Here is an 18,773-nt window from a genome sequence, read left to right on the forward strand (position 1 = left end):
GGATGGACACGATGGGAAAAGCGAATTTTGCATCAAGTAAGCTGTTTGTGACTTGGCAGCTCTGCAAGCCTCCAAACGATGGTGCAGCTCATTGTGTCTCTCTAATCACCAACCAGTGGATTAGGACCGCAAGTCCGTACCAACGCGTAGGTAAAGACTCCTGCATGCCTCACACCGGTACGAGTAGGTTTCCAAAGCATCGGAAATGGATTTGCCCACTTTGATTAGCCGAACTATGGAACTATGGGGAGGGCGAGAAGTTTGCTTGCTTCGGATCCTCTTTCAAATCGATCGAGAGCACGTCACCCCCTTCGACTTGCAGTGTGCAGCACGAAAAAAGGGGGCGATCAATCGCCTCACGGATCCCACCGATGCATACCAGGAAAGGGCGATCAATTGTCTTAATCAAGGCCCAGAATAACAAACCACAAAGAAGGGGAGGAAATCCAAGGGAGGAAACTCACGGTCAGGCCCCGTGTGCAGAACAAACACCAAGGAATTGGATGCTCCTGAATGTCCTCCAGTCAATGACCGAATGGGCTTGATTGAATTACCATCGGCTCGACTTTTACGGCCTAGTCCTCTCATCCTGTGGCTCGGGTCCATTCCATCACCCCCTGCTCGATGGCCCGGCGCGCCTCGTGGCGCTCCGGGGAAACCTCTGGTGGCTTTGGGGGGAGCTGACAAGGTCCAGCCGGATTCGTTTGAAATGCGACAATCCCACGTCGCCTTGACCGCTAGATTTTTGGGGGACCCGAGCATTTGCTCAGCACTCCCACTCCCACTCTGACTTGCGAAGGGGTATATTTGATCCAGGCTCCCTCAGAAAAAAAATAAAAAGCTCCCTTGAGATCTTTACTTCCTTCTTCTTCCATCACCGTACCCAGAGATAATAATCAGCCATTAGTATCAGTTCATTGACGAATATTTACCACTATCTTGTTCCATCCTCCACCAGCCTTGGACCTTGTACATTTGTACCTGCAGCAACTGCCGATCAACGCGGCTAGCGAACATATCAAGTGCCGACCATCAGGACTTGTGAGTTGATCATCACCTCGATAAATACTGGGTCTATTTGAATTAGCACTGACCAGCACTTGACAGCTCAAGCACATCCCTATCTTTCTACATCCTTTGAACCCTGCTATAAACCCGGCCACCATGCAACGCATCTCATATCGCTCTACCGTGCTGTCGTCCGAGACGTCAAGCCGCGACATGCACAAAGCCTTCGAGGCATCACCACGCCCCAAGTTTGTTTCCTACACCGATCGACGACAGCATGCTGAGACTCATCCTCCTCCACCCCCACCATCACCAGTCCATTGGACCCGTGAGAAGCAGAGCCGCTAAGTGTCGGTCCTCTAGCAGGGTGTTTCGGATTTCATTGAGTCTGGTTGGCGAATAGAGCGTTGTGTGTTCAAGGATTTGGCTTCCGCACTGTCATTCATAGGAACAAGTTGATTTTGCTTTGTGCAGCTTGGATATGGACTAATGGCAGCAACGTCGTGAAGTGAGCATGGTTGTTTTGCTCCTGTTATATAGTTATGTCGGCCTCATCGTGGGCCTCTGGAAGTCTCTCAGACGACTCGTGCATCTGAGGAGCCTTGCCATCAGATTGAGAATAAATTTCCTCCAACGTTGAGCGAGTGTCTGGAGTTGCCTGAACCACTTGTTCATTAGGCTCTTGAATATCGCCAGGTTGTGTTTCATGCACCGCTGCCGAGTCGACAGATGCAACATTGTCATCCACGAATGTGCGAACAACATCTGTTTCACCACGGTCCCGTTTTACTTTAATCAGCTTTTCCAGGAACGCCGCCTGTTTTCTCATCTGATCATCTTGCCCATGCTGGGCTTGTAGGACCTCGCCACTTGCACCTGCTGGGTTATTGACAGCCTGCCCATCCAGCCCCGCTCCTTTGGATGATTTCTCCTTCTTCAGCAGTTTAGCTGCCTGGCCGACGAGCTTGATACGTGACATGCCTATCAGATCGTAGTCGTCTGTTGATCGGAGAACCTCGGCGGCATCCAGCACGCCTGTATGGGTGAAGAACATGTTCGTACCCACCATATCTGCCCACATGCAGCTATACACCTGGCCTTGGTAGGAGATGATGGGATTTGCCGTGGCTAAATCGAGAATTTGCAGATGTGACGGCGAGGGCAGATGGGTATCCTCGTCACCATCTCTGTTGATGCGGGAGGGTGTTTCGCGCGGCTCCTGAGCATCTTCAGCACCGGACTCTGCGGACTCGATAGCACCGGGCCCGTCCGGACCAGGGGTGGGAGGACCAGAGTTGGTTAATTTTCTTTTGGCCGGCGTCACTGGCTTGGGAGGCACGGGGACGTTGGATTTGATATTAGAGTTCCAGGACGACAGGTCAATGTCCACGAAGAAGGTCTGCCCAGAAGAAGAAAATGTCAAGGAACGAACGGCTTTTGTGGTACAGAAATGGCAAAGAGAGCGGCTTGGTTTCAATCCATTGCAAAAGATGCCCTACCTCTGTTTCGGTGTCGTCGTACTCATATTCAAAATCATCTTCCAAGGAGTGTTGGGGTTGATCCATGGCGGGTGATCATAGCGACAGTGGTCATGCACCCTTCAAATTGGGTTTCTGAGATGTCGAAATGCGAGTCCTAGGGTAGGTGATGGGATGGGGTAAGATAGGTTGACAGAGAGTACCTCTCCTTCTGACTGCTTCACTCCCATGTTCAGAAGCCCAGTCCAGGTTTTCTCTGAATCACGTGATTATCACAAAGGGATTTCAAATGACACGTCACAGAGTCTTTACTCTGCATCTACGTCCCGCAACCGTCTCTCTTGGCCCCTCGCTCTCTCCCGGCCCTCACCCACTCTGCTCGATCTAGAACCCAAATTCAGAGTGCCTAGTTCTTTGACGATGCGATCCCTTGCTTGCTGATAGCTACTCGGTACATCTCCTCCATCCCATCCAACGTGCTATAAATTCCTGACTCCATTGGAGGTCTCACCCCACCCTTCCTGGTCTCACACTGGCAAGGAAAAAAAAGCCCAGAGCTTGGGATGAAACAGCCAGGTGCAAGCAATGAAACAAGTCAAGATCAGCGACTGGACAAGGTGGTACATCAGGGCAGATGGATTGGTCTACCTTGACCGACTCAAGTCCGGATCAGGCTTTCCTTTTGTTGGGTGGTTGCGGGCGTCGCTACGTTTAACCACTGCCTGCAGGGTTGACACCGGCTAGCGCCCGGACTCTGACGAGCAAGTGGTGAAGTCATTGGCGGCGTTTGGGTCAATGACAGGTCAGGGCGAGCCAAAGGTCAATCCGAGACAATCGAGGCAAAGGGATCAGAGACAGAGGGAGCGGAGGGAACACCTGGTGCCAGTCACCTCCGTCATTATTCCCTCTTTCTCTGACCCCTCTCAGCTTCTCCTTCAGCCCGTGCATTCCAACTTTCTTTTCACTTACAATCACCACATGTATCCATCTCTGGCATGTGGTAATTCGTCTCTTCCCTTGGATATTCATTCATTCAGGACACCAAGCTTGACTGACCTGACAGGCCACTGACTAAAGTAGCCGCCCCCGCCAATCACTCGTCAGACCGCAGATAAGGTACCATCGAAAACAGAAAACACCCCCAGCGAAACCCCTCAACACAACTCGCCCCGGAGGCTCGGACATTCGGTCAGCCTGCGTCCCCGTCGCCAATCATAGCAAAGAGTACGTCAATGCTTTCCTTTTCCTGGACTTGATACCTGTCTTACACATTCGGCGCGCGGAACTTGGCGGAATGGTCTCTGTATCACAGTATTATTCATGCCCCCTTCACCAGCGGGACTCCCAGCAAACCCCCCAAAGGCAGCTTTTCAGTCGCTTACGGCGGCGGAGAGTAATGCGATGACGCTGAGAGTCAATGGCATTACTCCTCCCGTCGTAACCTATTGTTGCTCCCCTCCAGCACCTTAGACGCATTTCCCTCAATGCAGTCACCGCGCTCCCCTCCCGGGGGCCTTGCTGGGCCGCATTCCCGCTCTCGCCGTAACATCCGCGTGGGTGGATGAGGCTGTGGTCAAATCACATTCCTTCCCTTGTTGTCAGCTTGCCTTCCTCGTGATGTTCTGGCTAATCATTTCGGGCTCGCTCTTATGTACAGTGGCCTTAGCCTTGGGGTCCCATCATGCCAGCCAACCACCGCTTACTCGATCATTATATACCGTTACGGCGGAACCCTCTATATTTCCCATCACTTCCTCCCCCGCGGCCTGGGTCTCTCCAGCACACGACCAGCTTCTCCTCGCCGCACCACCGTCCTCAGACACAGAACTTGATTCGGCAACGCCCACCATCATCGTCCCCGTCGACCCCAACACCACTGAATCCAATTCCCCATATGAACCGGTGACTGGGAAGGCCCTGGAGGGAGAAGAGCAGATGGGTCCTGTCAAGACAAAGGCCACCATTGGTGTGCTGTCAACACTTATATTTTACATGTGCGCCAACAGTGTATTGCGGGCCACACGTCCAGAGGTATTCATTTGGCAAGACGAAGACCGAGAGGAATCCAGCTGGATCGCTACCTCGCGGTATTGGCTCGACAGGAAATGCTGTCGATGGCTGGGTGTCTGCGGTGCATTCCACATGCACTATATCTCGGAACACGACAAGTTCGGCCATCGTCCCTCAATTGATCACCGAGAGCGAGTGGTGGTACCCACGCCTGACTGGGACTGGCAGCATGCCTGGACTGAGGGCAACGACCGCCCTGAAGATTGGACCGACGATGAACGGGTGCTGAGGGTGATCCCAGACTACGTGTTCGAGTATGCTCCTCTTGTCCACCTCTACTCGGGAGAGCAGTTCTGGCCCTGCGACATTGCTGAGCACCTCTACCACATCACCCCAACCTTGAACTACACCCCGGTCCAGTCCGAGCAGCAGCATCCATCACTCCAAAACTTGGACGAGCTGAACAATTGGGACAAGGGCCGGTGGGTGTTTCTGACCAGCAACGACAACGTGGAAGAACGGCCAGACTGGTTGGAGGGAGAGAAGAACATCCCAACAGGACCGTCGAGACCAGATGACCCGTTAGAAGACAACGAGGGCTGGGTCCACAAACCAGGACGGACATATCTACAAGGTGTGAAGGATGCATTGGACGACGCGAAAGAATGGTTTGCACCGGACTTGGATGACTTCGAGGATGGTGATGATTTTCAAATGACAGCCTCGGGCCAATCAGAGCAGACACAGGCCGCACGCCGGATTCATCATGAATTGAGACGCTCAACAAGTCGGGATCATGCGCCGCCAGATAGGCTGCGAGGAGGTCGAAGTGATGCACCTGCAGTTCTTGTCACCGTCAACAAGGGCCATGGCATCGTCGACGCTTTTTGGTTCTTCTTTTACAGCTTCAACTTGGGGAACGTGGTGCTCAATGTCCGGTTTGGCAATCACGTGGGCGACTGGGAACACACCGCCATTCGATTCCAACACGGCAAGCCCAAAGCCGTGTTCTTCAGTGAGCACAACTTCGGATCCGCCTACAGCTACGATGCTGTGGAGAAAATCGGCAAACGCCCCGTGATCTATTCCGCTTACGGGACTCATGCCATGTATGCAACTCCTGGCACCCACCCCTACATCTTGCCATGGGGGATCCTCCACGACCTGACAGACAGGGGACCTCTGTGGGATCCAGCTCTGAATTCGCACGCTTATACATATGATTACAAGAACGACACGCTGCGGTCGTCTAACCGCACCCCGAATGCCCCGACCAACTGGTTCCACTTTGCTGGACATTGGGGGGATAAGTTTTACCCTCTGGGTGATAAACGGCAATATCGATTCGCCGGACAATACCATTATGTCAACGGTCCTCTCGGTCCGAAATTCAAGCACTTGGGAAGGAAGAAGATCTGTCAAGGACCAGAGAATTCTCCTTGCGTTGTCAAGAACTGGCTAGGCAGTGGAGATAAGATTGGCCATTTACATCTGTCCGACCCAGAAGGGGAGGAAGGAGACAACAGCCTATAGATGACTACGTGGAGATGTTGCAGACGAGACACGAGTTATGGACATGACTCTTGCTATGTTTTTGTTTTTGTTTTTTTGATATTTTTACAGTCCTTTGATGACCAGCATCATGATACCCTTTGCGATACATTTTGGGCGGGCGAGGGACTGGAATTTGTGGTTGGCGTTCCGGGATGGCTTCTTGAGGATCTGGGGGATCTCTGTTTTATTATACCCATCATACCCTCCTGCCATAGACAGGGTTGGATACCTACCACTAGCTACTGTACCAGCTAGGGAGAAGACATTTGGAGAAGTGAAGGGAGTTGGATGTTGAATGAGAGAGTTCATCACCACACTAGACACAACTGGCCTCCATTGAAAAATTCCCCGCGTGTCCAGCATTACAAATATCAAAGTGCACAAGTACGACGACTGGAGTACATAGAGCCACATAACAGCTCCCACCCCGCGCGACGAAGTCTGTGCTTGACTTGACTATGCATGCCTGGATACATAAATATCCGGGGCTTCACGCACAACGGCCCAGGACCTCGTATCTCCGGGGTTTCATACATGTACTCGGCACTGAGTTAGTGCTACCACTTCTACGGGTAGCTTCTCTAGCTCCTCCAAGGGATTTCTCTGGAGTCCTACGAGTTCATAGGATCTACCCGTGTTTGATGTAGCTTAGTTAGTGGTTCTAAATATGTACCTAGTTACCTCCTCGGTAGTACTAGGAACTCGTGCGAGAGGTACTGTGCTGTACCGAGTATGTACAAGTAGGTACTCGGTACTGCGGTACTGTCCCTCGAGGTGCTGTACCGAGTACAAGTAGGACACATCGTAATTAGCGGGTTTTTGATGCGTCTCACCGAGTCCATCTCACCCCTCCAACAAACTAACTCCCCCAACCTCCTCGTTTTTCGATGTATCCCGCCTTGCCAATGCCACTTGCGGAGGGTGGTTCCGAGTACGACGTACATAGTAGAGTTCGCCAAATATAAAATACCGAGGACTCGTAAGCAATCGGTGGGTGGGTGGTACTCGGTACTTTATGGCACACGCTAATGCTCAATGGTCCCGTCTGTTCTCTGCATAACTACCCAGGTACGAAGAGTGGGCACATACTGTGGCCTACGCACCCCGCAGGCACCTGGTACCCAGTTACATGACTGCCCGGGGACCTTGTCCTGGAGAGGTGTGACGAGTTCCCAGGAAAATGCTTCCTGGGCGCAATAGTTTCGGGTTTTGTTACACCCATTCATTTCGTAGTCTGTGACTTTTCCCCCAGCCTGAGAAGTGATACCTACGTTCCGAGTGCATAGGAACTAGACTACACGCCCTCCAAGTCAATGGTTTGCTGCCGTAGATATCCTAAGCTGTGTCTTGTCTGTTTACCCTGTACTATAGGCGTGTATGTATATATCTGTCTACATTCCTGCTCGTTAGGTCACTCCTCACCGAACCTCACCCGCCTTCCCTTCTCCTGTTCTCGAAGCACGTACACACCCGCCAGTTCCGCCCTCGGGGGGCAATCTACAAATCTCTCTTCTCAATAACTCAGCTGATGCGCGGGTGGCGCTCCTTTCCATCTGGGTCTGGTTGGGGAAACGAATAGCCGGATCCTGCTCTCGCCCTCCAGCCCATCGAACGCACGCGACGGTCGGGTTGCTGCGGCCGCATTACCGTGGAACAAGCGGTATCCCCCGGATGTCGCAATCAGGGCGGAATCAGTTGTAGGTTTCGTGGTGGTGATGGTGGTGGTGCACGATGATGTAGAGAAGAGGGACGATGCACGAACAAAGGCGACAAACGACCCCACAGAGACGTATCGTGCACTTCGGCCATCTCGGAACCCTTGACTAACCCAGCTACATGATAGCTGACCTCATAGCTGCAAAGGAACCCGGGTGTAGGTACCATGGATGGAAATGCTGCGGTATCTGTATCTTGGTCTGGGGTCACTCAGGGCACGCACCACTGCTAGATCATGAAGTTGACGTGGTTTTCTGTCTTGATGGATTCTCATTCTCGGACGGAGCGGCGATTGTCTCTGCCAAAAAGAGGTGGGAGGGAGATAAGTCGAAGGATGAGCAAGCTTGGAGGTTTACCTACGTCGATAGACTCTAGTTCTCATCTCTCTGGATGGATATGCATACCTTCCAGTTTGGGGTTGCTAGAATCACCCCCATTTTCGGAACTCTGAGTTCATGTCGAGGTCCAGTCTGATGTGCTGCCGCATAGCCAATGGCTGCCGGGGTTTGTGATTGGTTGAGGAAAAGAACAATCACTTCGAAAGTCAGGTTCTCTCCCAAGCTACACACTTCGGCGACTGGTAAGGCTGACACGCTGAATGGCAAGGCTGAGGAATGTCTTGGCAGGGTCATGACCTCAAAGCCCCGCCGGCAAGGCAACGGTTCTTGGTCCATTCCAAAGGACTGCGCCTCCGACTGCTGAGTGAAATTTGTAACATCTCCATGCCCGCTCCGTCTGAGCAAGTCAGACGAACAACTTGCAATCGAGACGAATACATGGGACAATAGCAATCACGACAGTGCACTGTCCCCGCCATCGCACATGCACCCACCTGGACTCTTCCCCTCGTCAGCTGCCGAGTTGCACCATGATCTCGTTTCAGCCGTCCAGTCCTTGCAACCCTCCACCAGTCTTACAGCAACAGCCACATCTATACTCTTCAGTATAGCGACAGCAGCTGCTTCTCCCCCTCTTACCGTCATATCTTCGCCGACTCCATCACCCTCTTCAAGCATGTCCGATGACAATAGCAGTGGCGAATGCAAACTACTGGGCCCTTTCGCTATATTGGTGCAGGGAGCGCTGGGCGCTTTGGCACTATTATCCCTGGTTTATAAGAGATGGAGAGAAAGGCCACAGCGACCTCTCAAGGTCTGGTCTTTTGACGTGTCCAAACAAGTCGTTGGGTCGATCCTACTCCATCTATTAAACCTCCTTATGTCGCTTTTCTCCTCTGGCAAGATAGGTGAGACTGTGGTGAATGCAACAGCAAGTACACCCGGGTCTGAAACAATCGCGGAATATCAACCAAATCCCTGCTCATTTTACCTGCTCAATCTGGCCATTGACACGACTATCGGGATCCCCGTCCTGATCGGCATACTCAAGATTTTGACGATCGGTGCACGGTATACACCTCTCGCGAATCCTCCCGAATCGATCGAATCCGGAAATTATAGCACACCCCCCAAGGCCTCCTGGTGGGCAAAGCAGTGCCTACTCTACTTTTTAGGATTGATAGGCATGAAGATTTGTGTATTTATCATTTTTCAACTTTGCCCTTGGTTAGGACCCGTTGGAGACTGGGCACTTGGATGGACAGAGGGCAACGAGGCTGTTCAGATTGCATTTGTCATGTTCATCTTTCCCTTGATTATGAACGCAGCCCAGTACTATATCATCGACACATTCATCAAGCAGAAGAAGGGACCACAAAATGACAGCGAAGAAGAGATAGAGCATGAAAGAGGTGAAGAGCATGGTTCTTTGTTGCCAGATGCGTGTTCCGATCATGGCCACTCACTCGATGAGGACGAGGTCTGCAAAGCCAAAAGTTCGGCCTCCAGCCAGCTCGAGAGGGTCATCTCATATGACCCGGACAAGGACGGGCACGTGGTTGAGAACGAACGACCAGGCGAGAGCAGCAGCTTGACAGCTCACGCCGAGGAGGAAGGCTTGGAGGACCGGCCCCGGATATGATTTGGGATGTTTGTTTGCGTTGGTTTGGATGGAGTACCGAAAATGGGAAAGTAGCCGCATGGGAGCTCACGGGACCTGGTATATTTGGATAGTGGCAAAGAGGAAATACACGCATGGAGGACCAGACCGCCACATGCGGACGGCCTGAGTTGTTATGGACAATCTCTGCATTTCGATTACGTCTGATGTTACTCCGCATCAACGATTCTGGGGATTCAGTTCCCCTTGTAAAATATGAAGGGAGATCGTGACCTCTATCCCTGCGCTCAACGGTTTCAGCATCTCCAAACAGTACACATCATCCTGGTGACGCCGACGCTAAGCGGCGCGAGGCGGGAGAGGTTGGCAGGTTGGGTAATCGGGGGGGCAGCTGATAGGGCGGTGCCCCTGCGCCGCCTGCGTGGCAATGGATCTGGTTAAGAGGGGCTCCATCTGTACCTGAAAGCCCTTTCGCTCGGAAGGTCGCTATCCAATTGCGGGGGAAACTGGGCGATGTTGTCTCGTAACAAGTTCCTGAATTCTCTCATTCCATCTCATTCCAGTAGCCCATGTGATGTAGTTTGATGAAAATTCTTTTTTGCTCGCGGGGCGTGTCCGTCTTGAAAGATTCCATTGTATAAAAACGGCTCACGGATCCGCCCTTGCTACGCCCAACGAAACCCTCCATTCACATTCCCCCAAAGCCACTTGAACACTTTGCGTGTACTTCCGCCCCAAAGCCGTGTTTCAGCTGCGGTGAGACTTCTAGCTATCCGATATCTTTCTATTTCTCTTATCGAACCGGCACTATTGGCAATCACAAGGGTCTGACGGAGGCCGTTATCCTGTGGCCAGCCTCATTTAGTCTCGTTTGTTCTCATAATCAGTCCAATTCCCGCTGCAACGGCCATACCAGAAACCCTCCAGGGGCATAGGGTGCGGCTGACAGGCTCACCTATCAAGACAGTACACCATTAGCTGAACCTACCCATTACCCGTACAAAAGAGCTCCCGGGCTCGACGTCTGCCTCTACCGCATTCATCTTCCATCTTACATTCCCTTGGTTTTGTCGTTCATTGTTCTGGTCTGCCATCAAAATCGCGTCTTGTCTTCCCTGGCCACACTCGTTTTCTGAACGACCATGGATCATCTCTCAGTCAACGGCGACCAGCCGCTGAATCCGGCAAGACACAAGCTGGTTGAGCAAGTCATCAGGACACCAGGGAGACAACCCTCCCCGCAACCGACTTTGCTAGGAGTGCCCGGGGCCTCCCAATCCAATCAATCGTTACATCGTATCCTGTCGGACCATAGTCCCGGATATGTGGCTCCTCAATTCGAAGGCAAGAGGGCGCAAATGGAAGAGGGTACGTCCGCAGATCATGGTAACAATAACGAAGAGAAGCTGACAGAAGCGCAGTTATGGACCTCATCGAAGAGAAGGGTTTTCTGCCCACCGAATTTATTGCCTCCGAGACCGAATGGTTCTACAATTCCCTGGGAATCGACGATATGTACTTCTCCACGGAAACCGTCGAAGCCGTGGCAAGCAACATCCTTTCGTTGTATGCGGCCAAGCTCGCAGCGTATGCGCGGGATGACAAGAAGCTCGAGATCAGATTGGCCAAAGAGGCCTCGGATCATGCGGTCTACATTGACACAAGCAAGCCTGGAATAAGCATCATTGACGGGCCGAGATACGAACAGAGAATTGACGAGAAATACATCGACGGTTCTACACCCTCAAAGAGCTTCCGTGTCGAGTCCTTCCGATCGAACAATGCTCTGCCGGAAAATCCGGACGAGTCGCTGCGATGCTATTTCGTTTACGAGTGTCAATTCAAGAACCCGACTCCTGGGCCCAATGAGACGGACATCGAGGTCATCGGTGAGAAGCGGTTTCTGCAAAAGGCAACACAGAAAACCAAAGAGATCTACCAAGAGATTATCACCTATGCAGTTTCCCGGACTGGCCCAGTCATCGAGATGTTCGAGATGGAGGGCACCCGAGAAAAGAGACTGGTTATTGCCTACCGTCAAGGGTCGGCCATGGGCGTGTTCAGTGCCCTGTCAGATCTCTACCACTACTACGGAGTCACAAGCTCTCGTAAATACGTCGAGCAGTTCTCAAACGGCATCACAGTCGTTTCTCTCTACTTGAAACCGGCCAGTAATGAAATTGCCAAGTCGAGATACCCTCCGATCGAGGCATCGATCCATCAAATCATCAAAGAGGTCTCTTTGCTGTTCTGCGTCCCTCAGAACAAACTTCAGGGACAGTTCGCAAGTGGGAATCTGAGCTTACAAGAGAGCATCTACGCCCACTGCGTGCACGTCTTTGTCCAGCAGTTTCTTAACCGGCTCGGCTCCGAGTATACGTCGTTGGTCGCAGCGTTGAAAGGAGACACCAACGCCAATGCGGAGCTGCTTTCAAAGATCAAGAAGCGGCTACGAACCGAGACGTTCACCTCTGACTATATCCTCGAAATCATTAACAAGTACCCCGAGCTCATTCGTAATCTGTACTTGTCCTTTGCAAGCACCCACTACGTGCAGACTCGAGGTGAGCAGGATGATTTTATCCCCACGCTCAGCTATTTGCGGTTGGACGTGCAAAACGTTATGGACGATGCAGCATTGGCTGAGATGGTGTCAACGACCACCCAAAACCAACACGACGAGATGGTCATGCAATACTTTTTGACCTTCAACCGAGCAGTCTTGAAGACCAACTTCTACACTCCGACCAAGGTGGCGCTCAGCTTCCGTCTCAAGCCCAGCACCGAATTCCTACCCGAGCATGAATATCCACAGCCGCTCTATGGGATGTTCTTGGTCATTGGGTCAGAGTTCAGGGGATTCCATCTTCGGTTCCGCGACATTGCGCGTGGTGGCATTCGGATCGTCAAGTCTCGTAACAAGGAACTTTACGCAATCAATGCCCGGACTCAATTCGACGAAAACTACAACCTTGCAAACACTCAGCAGAGAAAGAACAAGGACATCCCGGAGGGCGGCTCCAAGGGTGTTATCCTTCTTGATTGGCAACATCAAGACAAGGCTCGTGTAGCCTTTGAGAAATATATCGACAGCATTATGGACCTTCTTCTCCCTCCCACGAGCCCTGGTATCAAGGATCCCATCGTTGATCTGCATGGACAGGAGGAGATCCTGTTCATGGGTCCCGACGAGAATACCGCCGACCTCGTGGACTGGGCTACAGAACATGCCCGTGCCAGAGGAGCGCCGTGGTGGAAGTCCTTCTTTACCGGCAAGAGCCCCAAACTGGGTGGTATTCCCCACGACGCATACGGAATGACGACTCTGTCAGTCCGTGAGTATGTTCTGGGCATTTATCGCAAGCTGAACCTGGATCCGAGCAAAATCAGAAAGCTGCAGACCGGTGGTCCAGACGGCGACTTGGGATCCAACGAAATTCTCCTCAGCAAAGAGAAGTACACGGCCATCGTTGATGGCTCTGGTGTCCTTGTTGACCCGGAAGGGCTGGATCACGACGAGTTGATCCGCCTGGCCAAGAAGCGAGTGATGATCTCGCAATACGACATTTCCAAATTGTCACCACAAGGATACCGCGTGCTGGTGGACGAGAACAACGTGACATTGCCTTCTGGCGAAAAGGTCCACAACGGCATGACCTTCCGCAATACATTCCACCTCCGCGATGCTTCGCAATACGACCTCTTTGTGCCTTGTGGTGGTCGGCCGGAATCCATCGACCTGTCGAGTGCTGGTAAGCTGATCGTGGACGGCAAATGCAAGATCCCATACATTGTCGAGGGTGCCAATCTATTCATCACGCAAGACGCCAAGCTTCGCCTTGAAAAGGCTGGCTGTGTTATATACAAAGATGCCTCGGCCAACAAGGGTGGCGTCACTTCATCGTCACTCGAGGTCCTGGCAAGCTTGTCCTTTGACGACCAGGGATTCATTGAGAACATGTGTGTTCACAGTGATGGAACTGTCCCTGAGTTCTACAAGACATATGTGAAAGAAGTCCAAGAGACGATCAAACGCAATGCTCGACTCGAGTTTGAAGCCATCTGGCGTGAACACGAAGCCACGGGGGTGCCTCGCTCCACCCTCTCGGACCAACTGTCTCTCGCCATCACGAAACTAGACGAAGACCTCCAAAACTTCAATGATCTATGGAACAACAAGACTCTTAGACATCAGGTGTTCAAAGAGGCGCTGCCCAAGACGCTACAGGAGAAGGTGGGACTGGACAAGATCTTGAGCCGGGTGCCGGACAACTATCTCAAGTCCATCTTTGGCAGTTTCTTGGCCAGTCGATTTGTGTACGAGTACGGAGCGACGCCCAGTCAGTTTGCGTTTTTTGATTTTATGAGTAAGAGGCTCGCTGGAGCCATCTCCAACGGGCAGTGATAGGGCAGGACGGTCATAAGACGGAGCGGGTGGACAATGGGAGAAGACAAAAAGGGCCAATATTGAATGAGACGAGCATGTTAAATGGTACAACGGTAAATGATATTCAGCGAGACGCGAGCAATAGCAATGAATGGCGATGAACGATGAAGCAATTTATAGCATGACACTATCTCGTCTTGTCACTTCTTTGCCCCACGAGCACTTTTTGTTTCTTATGCGTCTACTACCTGTCACGCCCGCTTGTGTAAGTACCTATAGTCATTACTAGACATCGGGTAAGTATGTCCAGGAGATGTGCTAGATGCGGTAGAGACGTGCCAGCCTGGATGGAAGATGATCTGAAATGTGTGCATACTTTGTCGGCTGAGGAGTGGACCAGCGAGCGAGCGGCGAGCGGACTACGGTGGTAGCTAAGGTCATAGGCGTGTTCGTGTGGGATGTATTGGTTTTGGGCTTTTCGGGTGCACAGCCGTGGCGGTTGGTGCCCTGGATGTGGGAGCTCGTCGTACCGGCGCTGAGGCTGGCGCTGAGGCTGAGGCAACAGAGAGATGTGTCGACGCCAACGCGAATACTTTCGTTGCTGGCCCCTTGCTATCCGCCTGCGTAGCGACCTGTGCACCAGACTTCTCGTCCAGGTCGTGAGGGCGAACGTGAGGGAGAACATCTTGTTTCCCTTCTTCATCGTCATGACCACCACCACCACCACCACCTACAGCCTTCCCCTCTCCCTCTCCCTCTCCCTCCTGCCCTCCCTCCTCCACTTCCACTTTCTTTCTTTTCTCCCTCTCCTTCCGCTTGACCTTCTTCTCGCGGTTCCGTCGCGTGCGCTTCTCCCGCTCCGTCTCCTCGGTCGCCTTGGCCTGGGCGGCGAGTTCTTGGCGCAGAGCGAGCCGCCGACGGAGCAGGATGCGGCGTTTCTTGGACGGTCGCTTCGAGCCCGACGAGGAAGACGAGGTCGATGACCTGAGCGGTTGCGCACCGGCGGATCTATCCTTTCCGTGGAGGAGTTGGACGTGGATCAGCCGCCACGGGAGCGCGGTGCCGGGCCATTTTGTCCGTGTTGCTCGAGAGAGGATGTCGGCGGTCGACACCGCGACGTCGGCGTACTGTGTCCGTAACGCTTGTGTGGCCTCCTCCGGCAGCGCGGCGGTGAAGTAGTACGAGTCGGGACGGTGGGGGCGGAGGAAGTGCGCGTTTTCCAGGGACAACGACTCCTCGAGCGCCGCGGGCTCGGGCGTTCGTGACAGTCTGATCCGGGTGTCTGCGATGGTGGTGGTGGTGGTGGTGGTCGTCGTCGTCACATCGTCCTGAGAAGGTCGCCGGGCAGCAGAAGTATTGGTGGTAGACCTGGACTTCTTTGACGAGGTGAATAGCCGAAACTGGAACTCTAGAGGTTCTTCCTCTCCTTCTTCTTCTTCTCCTTCCTGCTTTGGGTTGACCGCCGATTTAGACTCTGGCTTTGTTGGTGCTCTTAGATCTGATCCCGGCTTCGCCTTTCGCTTCTGCTCCGGAGAGGACGCTGTTGGCGGCGCGACAAACTCGTACTCGAACCCATAGCTTGGTCTCAAGACATTCTCCCCATCATCTTTAGGGTGTGTTGTTGGGCATGGCGATACAGATCTACTCGACCCTCGAGAACCTGGGAGTGTGTCATCGACATCATCGTCGTTGTGGTCGTCTCGGAACAGATCCGATCTTTTGACCCTTTTACCGGTCAACAAATTTAACCAGTACGCCTCTGATCAGGGGAAACACCTACCTTTTTGCATCTGGGACTTCGAACATGTTTGTTTCTGATATCACGGACCAACACACCAGAGCAACGCCCTCATACGTATGAGTGAATAGGGGTTATGGATCCTCAGAGGACGAATTTGTCTGTTTTTTCAAGATAAAGAATTCCAGGCCCTTTCAGACGTTCAGCGTGAGACCGATAGCGACAACGACGACGAGACAGATGCATCGATCATATCATATCATGACATAGCCTGGCACAGCATATCCACTCATTTCGTTGTATAGTCACGGCACATGTACCTCGTACCTTGTAATGTGCTGTGATGGCGCAATTTGTCGGTGCTGGTTACTCAGTAGAATCTTTCTCGGTGACAAGTTGATCCGAACCCCGACTTTCCCAAAAACGTGCGTATAAGCCTCCAATGAACGGGTTGGACATACATGCCGAGTACAAACGTCTTGCGTCTTATTTATGAGTTGCTCCAACTATTGAGATTCTACGCTGATTAGACATCGACCTCTCTATAATCTACAGTTGAATCTGTGGTTACACTGACAAAACTACCCTCGCTCTCTCGCTTTCTAGGCTTTGAGCGCTTGCATATTTTATTTCATTTTGGCTCCGCCGAAATTTTTCCCGGGAGAGGCATCGAGTTTTGACGCTTACTGTTTCTCACCACCAAATTGCAAAAAAGGATAAACTGACGATCGAGGGCGAGATCAAAAATGGAGGTCAAAATCGACCCGGAACATATACCGACCTCATATTCAGGTGTGTAACCTATGTCTGCGTCTGCGTCTGCTCTGCCCATACATCTGCACATGCATCTGCTTTTAATGCCCCACTCTCGCCGCCGTCGTCTATTATAAATGTCTCTCTGAGCCACGGAATGACTCTGTCGGACTGATCGTTGTATATAATTTGCCCTCTGCAGGTCCCGTCCACATCGCTGTCATAGGCGGTACCGGGCTCGAACATCTGCCTGATTTCCAGAAAGCCGCCGTCCTCACCGTCAACACGCCCTGGGGCACACCCTCGTCGCCCATCACGATCCTCGAGCATCCGTCGCCGACCACCGGCAAACCGATTCCTATCGCCTTCCTGGCCCGCCATGGCCCGCATCACGCACTGGCGCCTCATGAAGTCCCCTCGCGCGCAAACATCGCCGCCCTACGCCACATCGGCGTGAGATGCATCATCGCCTTTTCCGCCGCGGGCAGTCTGGCCGAGGAGGTCAAGCCGAGGGATTTCGTCGTCCCGACCCAGGTCATTGATCGGACCAAGGGGGTCAGACCCTGGACGTTCTTCGAGGACGGTGTCGTTTGTCACATCCCTTTTGCGGATCCGTTCGATGCAAAGGTGGGGGATGTGGTGAGACGGTGCGGCCACAGCTTGGAGGGCGATGGGGTCGTGTTGCACGATTCCGGCACCTTGATTGTCATGGGTAAGTTTTTCATCTCGAGATCTCTTCCCCTTGCATTACCATCGACCATCGATCGGGTATGGCATGCCTCTGATGTATGCATTTCTCTTTCGTGAGGTTTGGACAATTGAGCGGCTTGGCTTGAGAGCAGATGAAGCGGCCCGACAGGATCAAGTCGACGTGGAATCCAGCGGGTGTAGTTCGCCCCTGATGGACTCTGCGGCGACGAGGGTGATTCTGCTCGATGCGAAAGTCAGAAGGCTCAAGCTATAACGACGTTCTTGGGCATGGCTAACCATCTCTCACCGAACTTCAGAGGGACCACAGTTTAGCACTCGCGCTGAGTCGAACTTGTACCGTTCGTGGGGTGGCACCGTTATCAATATGTCGACCTTGCCAGAAGCCAAGCTCGCTGCAGAGGCCGAAATTGCATACCAGGTTATCCTGATGAGCACAGACTATGATGTACGTGCCCCTCCAACGCTGGGTCGCATTGACATTCCAAAGTCCTTGTGGCATCCCTCCTCTACACTGCACTGTCCAATTTGTCTAACACGTGAATGAACAGTGCTGGCACGATGTCCACGGCGACGTTTCCGTCGAGATGGTAATGGGTCACATGCGCGCCAACGCCGTCAACGCCCGCCGCTTCATCGCCGCTGTGCTGGACGAGCTCTCCAAAGAAGAACATGACGACCTCGTCCAAGCAACGCATCTTGCCGGAGCGAGGAAGTTCGGCGTCAGCACGTACCCCGAGGGCCGGGGAGAGAAAGCACTCGAGAAGCTGAGGTGGTTGTTCGAGGGCTATTTCTGAGGCCCTGAGCATGATGATTTCACGCAACATCAAATAGATACGGGGACACACACTAAAGCTGTCAGCTCATCACCGGCAGGTAGAATAGAGAGTGAAAGGGGCAAGGGAGAGAGACCTTTCCAAGGCTCGGCTTCAACGTCGGGGCTCGCAATGACATGACTTCAAGACTTGTGACGACGGGGAGTAAAGATGCGCAGGAACCACTCAATCACTCGCAAAAGTGTTGTAATTTGCCTAACCGCCGATTCTCGCGCTTGGAAACTTCTTTGGATCTTCATCTTGCCGCGATTCTGCCTAAATAGAATCGAATTCTTTTCTGCAATTGGAAATTGGCTTCAAATTCCTAGACCGTCCGCGACCTTTCGTCGCCGTTGGCAATTTGCAAAAACAAGGAGGCCGATCTAGAACTATGCCGGACGATCGTTGCTAGCCTTGCAATCGTGCGTTCTGCCCAAATATGTAACTCTAACTCTTCCCCAGGGTTACCAAATTTGAGAGAGGTCTGGAACGCATGTCTAGACATTCTTCAATATATGACGCTGGTGGCAAAGAATCTGCAAACTCTGTGATCGAATGTCAACATTCTTACACGTGTTCAAGCTTCGATATACACGGTAGAGAAGCTTGTCGAGCAAATTTACCCAACACGTGGCGGGTCTCGGGCT

General features: G+C 52.5%; 6 protein-coding genes across 6 annotated transcripts; 4 read left to right on the forward strand and 2 right to left on the reverse strand.

Annotated features, from left to right (window-relative positions):
* Nucleotides 1-1,540: 1,540 nt before the first annotated feature.
* AYO21_01095 (hypothetical protein) lies at nt 1,541-2,573 on the reverse strand (the record flags this gene model as incomplete). The annotated part of the gene is made up of 2 exons (XM_022651079.1): nt 1,541-2,407; nt 2,508-2,573. 2 exons carry the CDS (start codon nt 2,571-2,573, stop codon nt 1,541-1,543), a joined length of 933 nt encoding a protein of 310 aa, XP_022516557.1.
* Nucleotides 2,574-4,103: 1,530 nt separating this feature from the next.
* Nucleotides 4,104-6,029, forward strand: AYO21_01096 (hypothetical protein; the record flags this gene model as incomplete). The annotated part of the gene is made up of 1 exon (XM_022651080.1): nt 4,104-6,029. The coding sequence occupies one exon, from the start codon at nt 4,104-4,106 to the stop codon at nt 6,027-6,029; it is 1,926 nt and encodes a 641-aa protein (XP_022516558.1).
* A 2,751-nt stretch (nt 6,030-8,780) lies between these two features.
* Nucleotides 8,781-9,746, forward strand: AYO21_01097 (hypothetical protein; the record flags this gene model as incomplete). Its single annotated transcript, XM_022651081.1, has 1 exon — nt 8,781-9,746. The coding sequence occupies one exon, from the start codon at nt 8,781-8,783 to the stop codon at nt 9,744-9,746; it is 966 nt and encodes a 321-aa protein (XP_022516559.1).
* A 1,121-nt stretch (nt 9,747-10,867) lies between these two features.
* AYO21_01098 (hypothetical protein) lies at nt 10,868-14,130 on the forward strand (the record flags this gene model as incomplete). The annotated part of the gene is made up of 2 exons (XM_022651082.1): nt 10,868-11,093; nt 11,147-14,130. The coding sequence occupies 2 exons, from the start codon at nt 10,868-10,870 to the stop codon at nt 14,128-14,130; spliced, it is 3,210 nt and encodes a 1,069-aa protein (XP_022516560.1).
* Nucleotides 14,131-14,549: 419 nt separating this feature from the next.
* Nucleotides 14,550-15,918, reverse strand: AYO21_01099 (hypothetical protein; the record flags this gene model as incomplete). Its single annotated transcript, XM_022651083.1, has 2 exons — nt 14,550-15,837; nt 15,893-15,918. The coding sequence occupies 2 exons, from the start codon at nt 15,916-15,918 to the stop codon at nt 14,550-14,552; spliced, it is 1,314 nt and encodes a 437-aa protein (XP_022516561.1).
* Nucleotides 15,919-16,596: 678 nt separating this feature from the next.
* On the forward strand, nt 16,597-18,108 carry AYO21_01100 (S-methyl-5'-thioadenosine phosphorylase; the record flags this gene model as incomplete). Its single annotated transcript, XM_022651084.1, has 4 exons — nt 16,597-16,642; nt 16,806-17,315; nt 17,611-17,759; nt 17,863-18,108. The coding sequence occupies 4 exons, from the start codon at nt 16,597-16,599 to the stop codon at nt 18,106-18,108; spliced, it is 951 nt and encodes a 316-aa protein (XP_022516562.1).
* Nucleotides 18,109-18,773: the final 665 nt, after the last annotated feature.

The sequence above is a fragment of the Fonsecaea monophora genome (genome assembly GCF_001642475.1).
Source record: "Fonsecaea monophora strain CBS 269.37 chromosome Unknown Scaff4, whole genome shotgun sequence".
Classification (NCBI taxonomy): Eukaryota; Fungi; Ascomycota; class Eurotiomycetes; order Chaetothyriales; family Herpotrichiellaceae; genus Fonsecaea; species Fonsecaea monophora.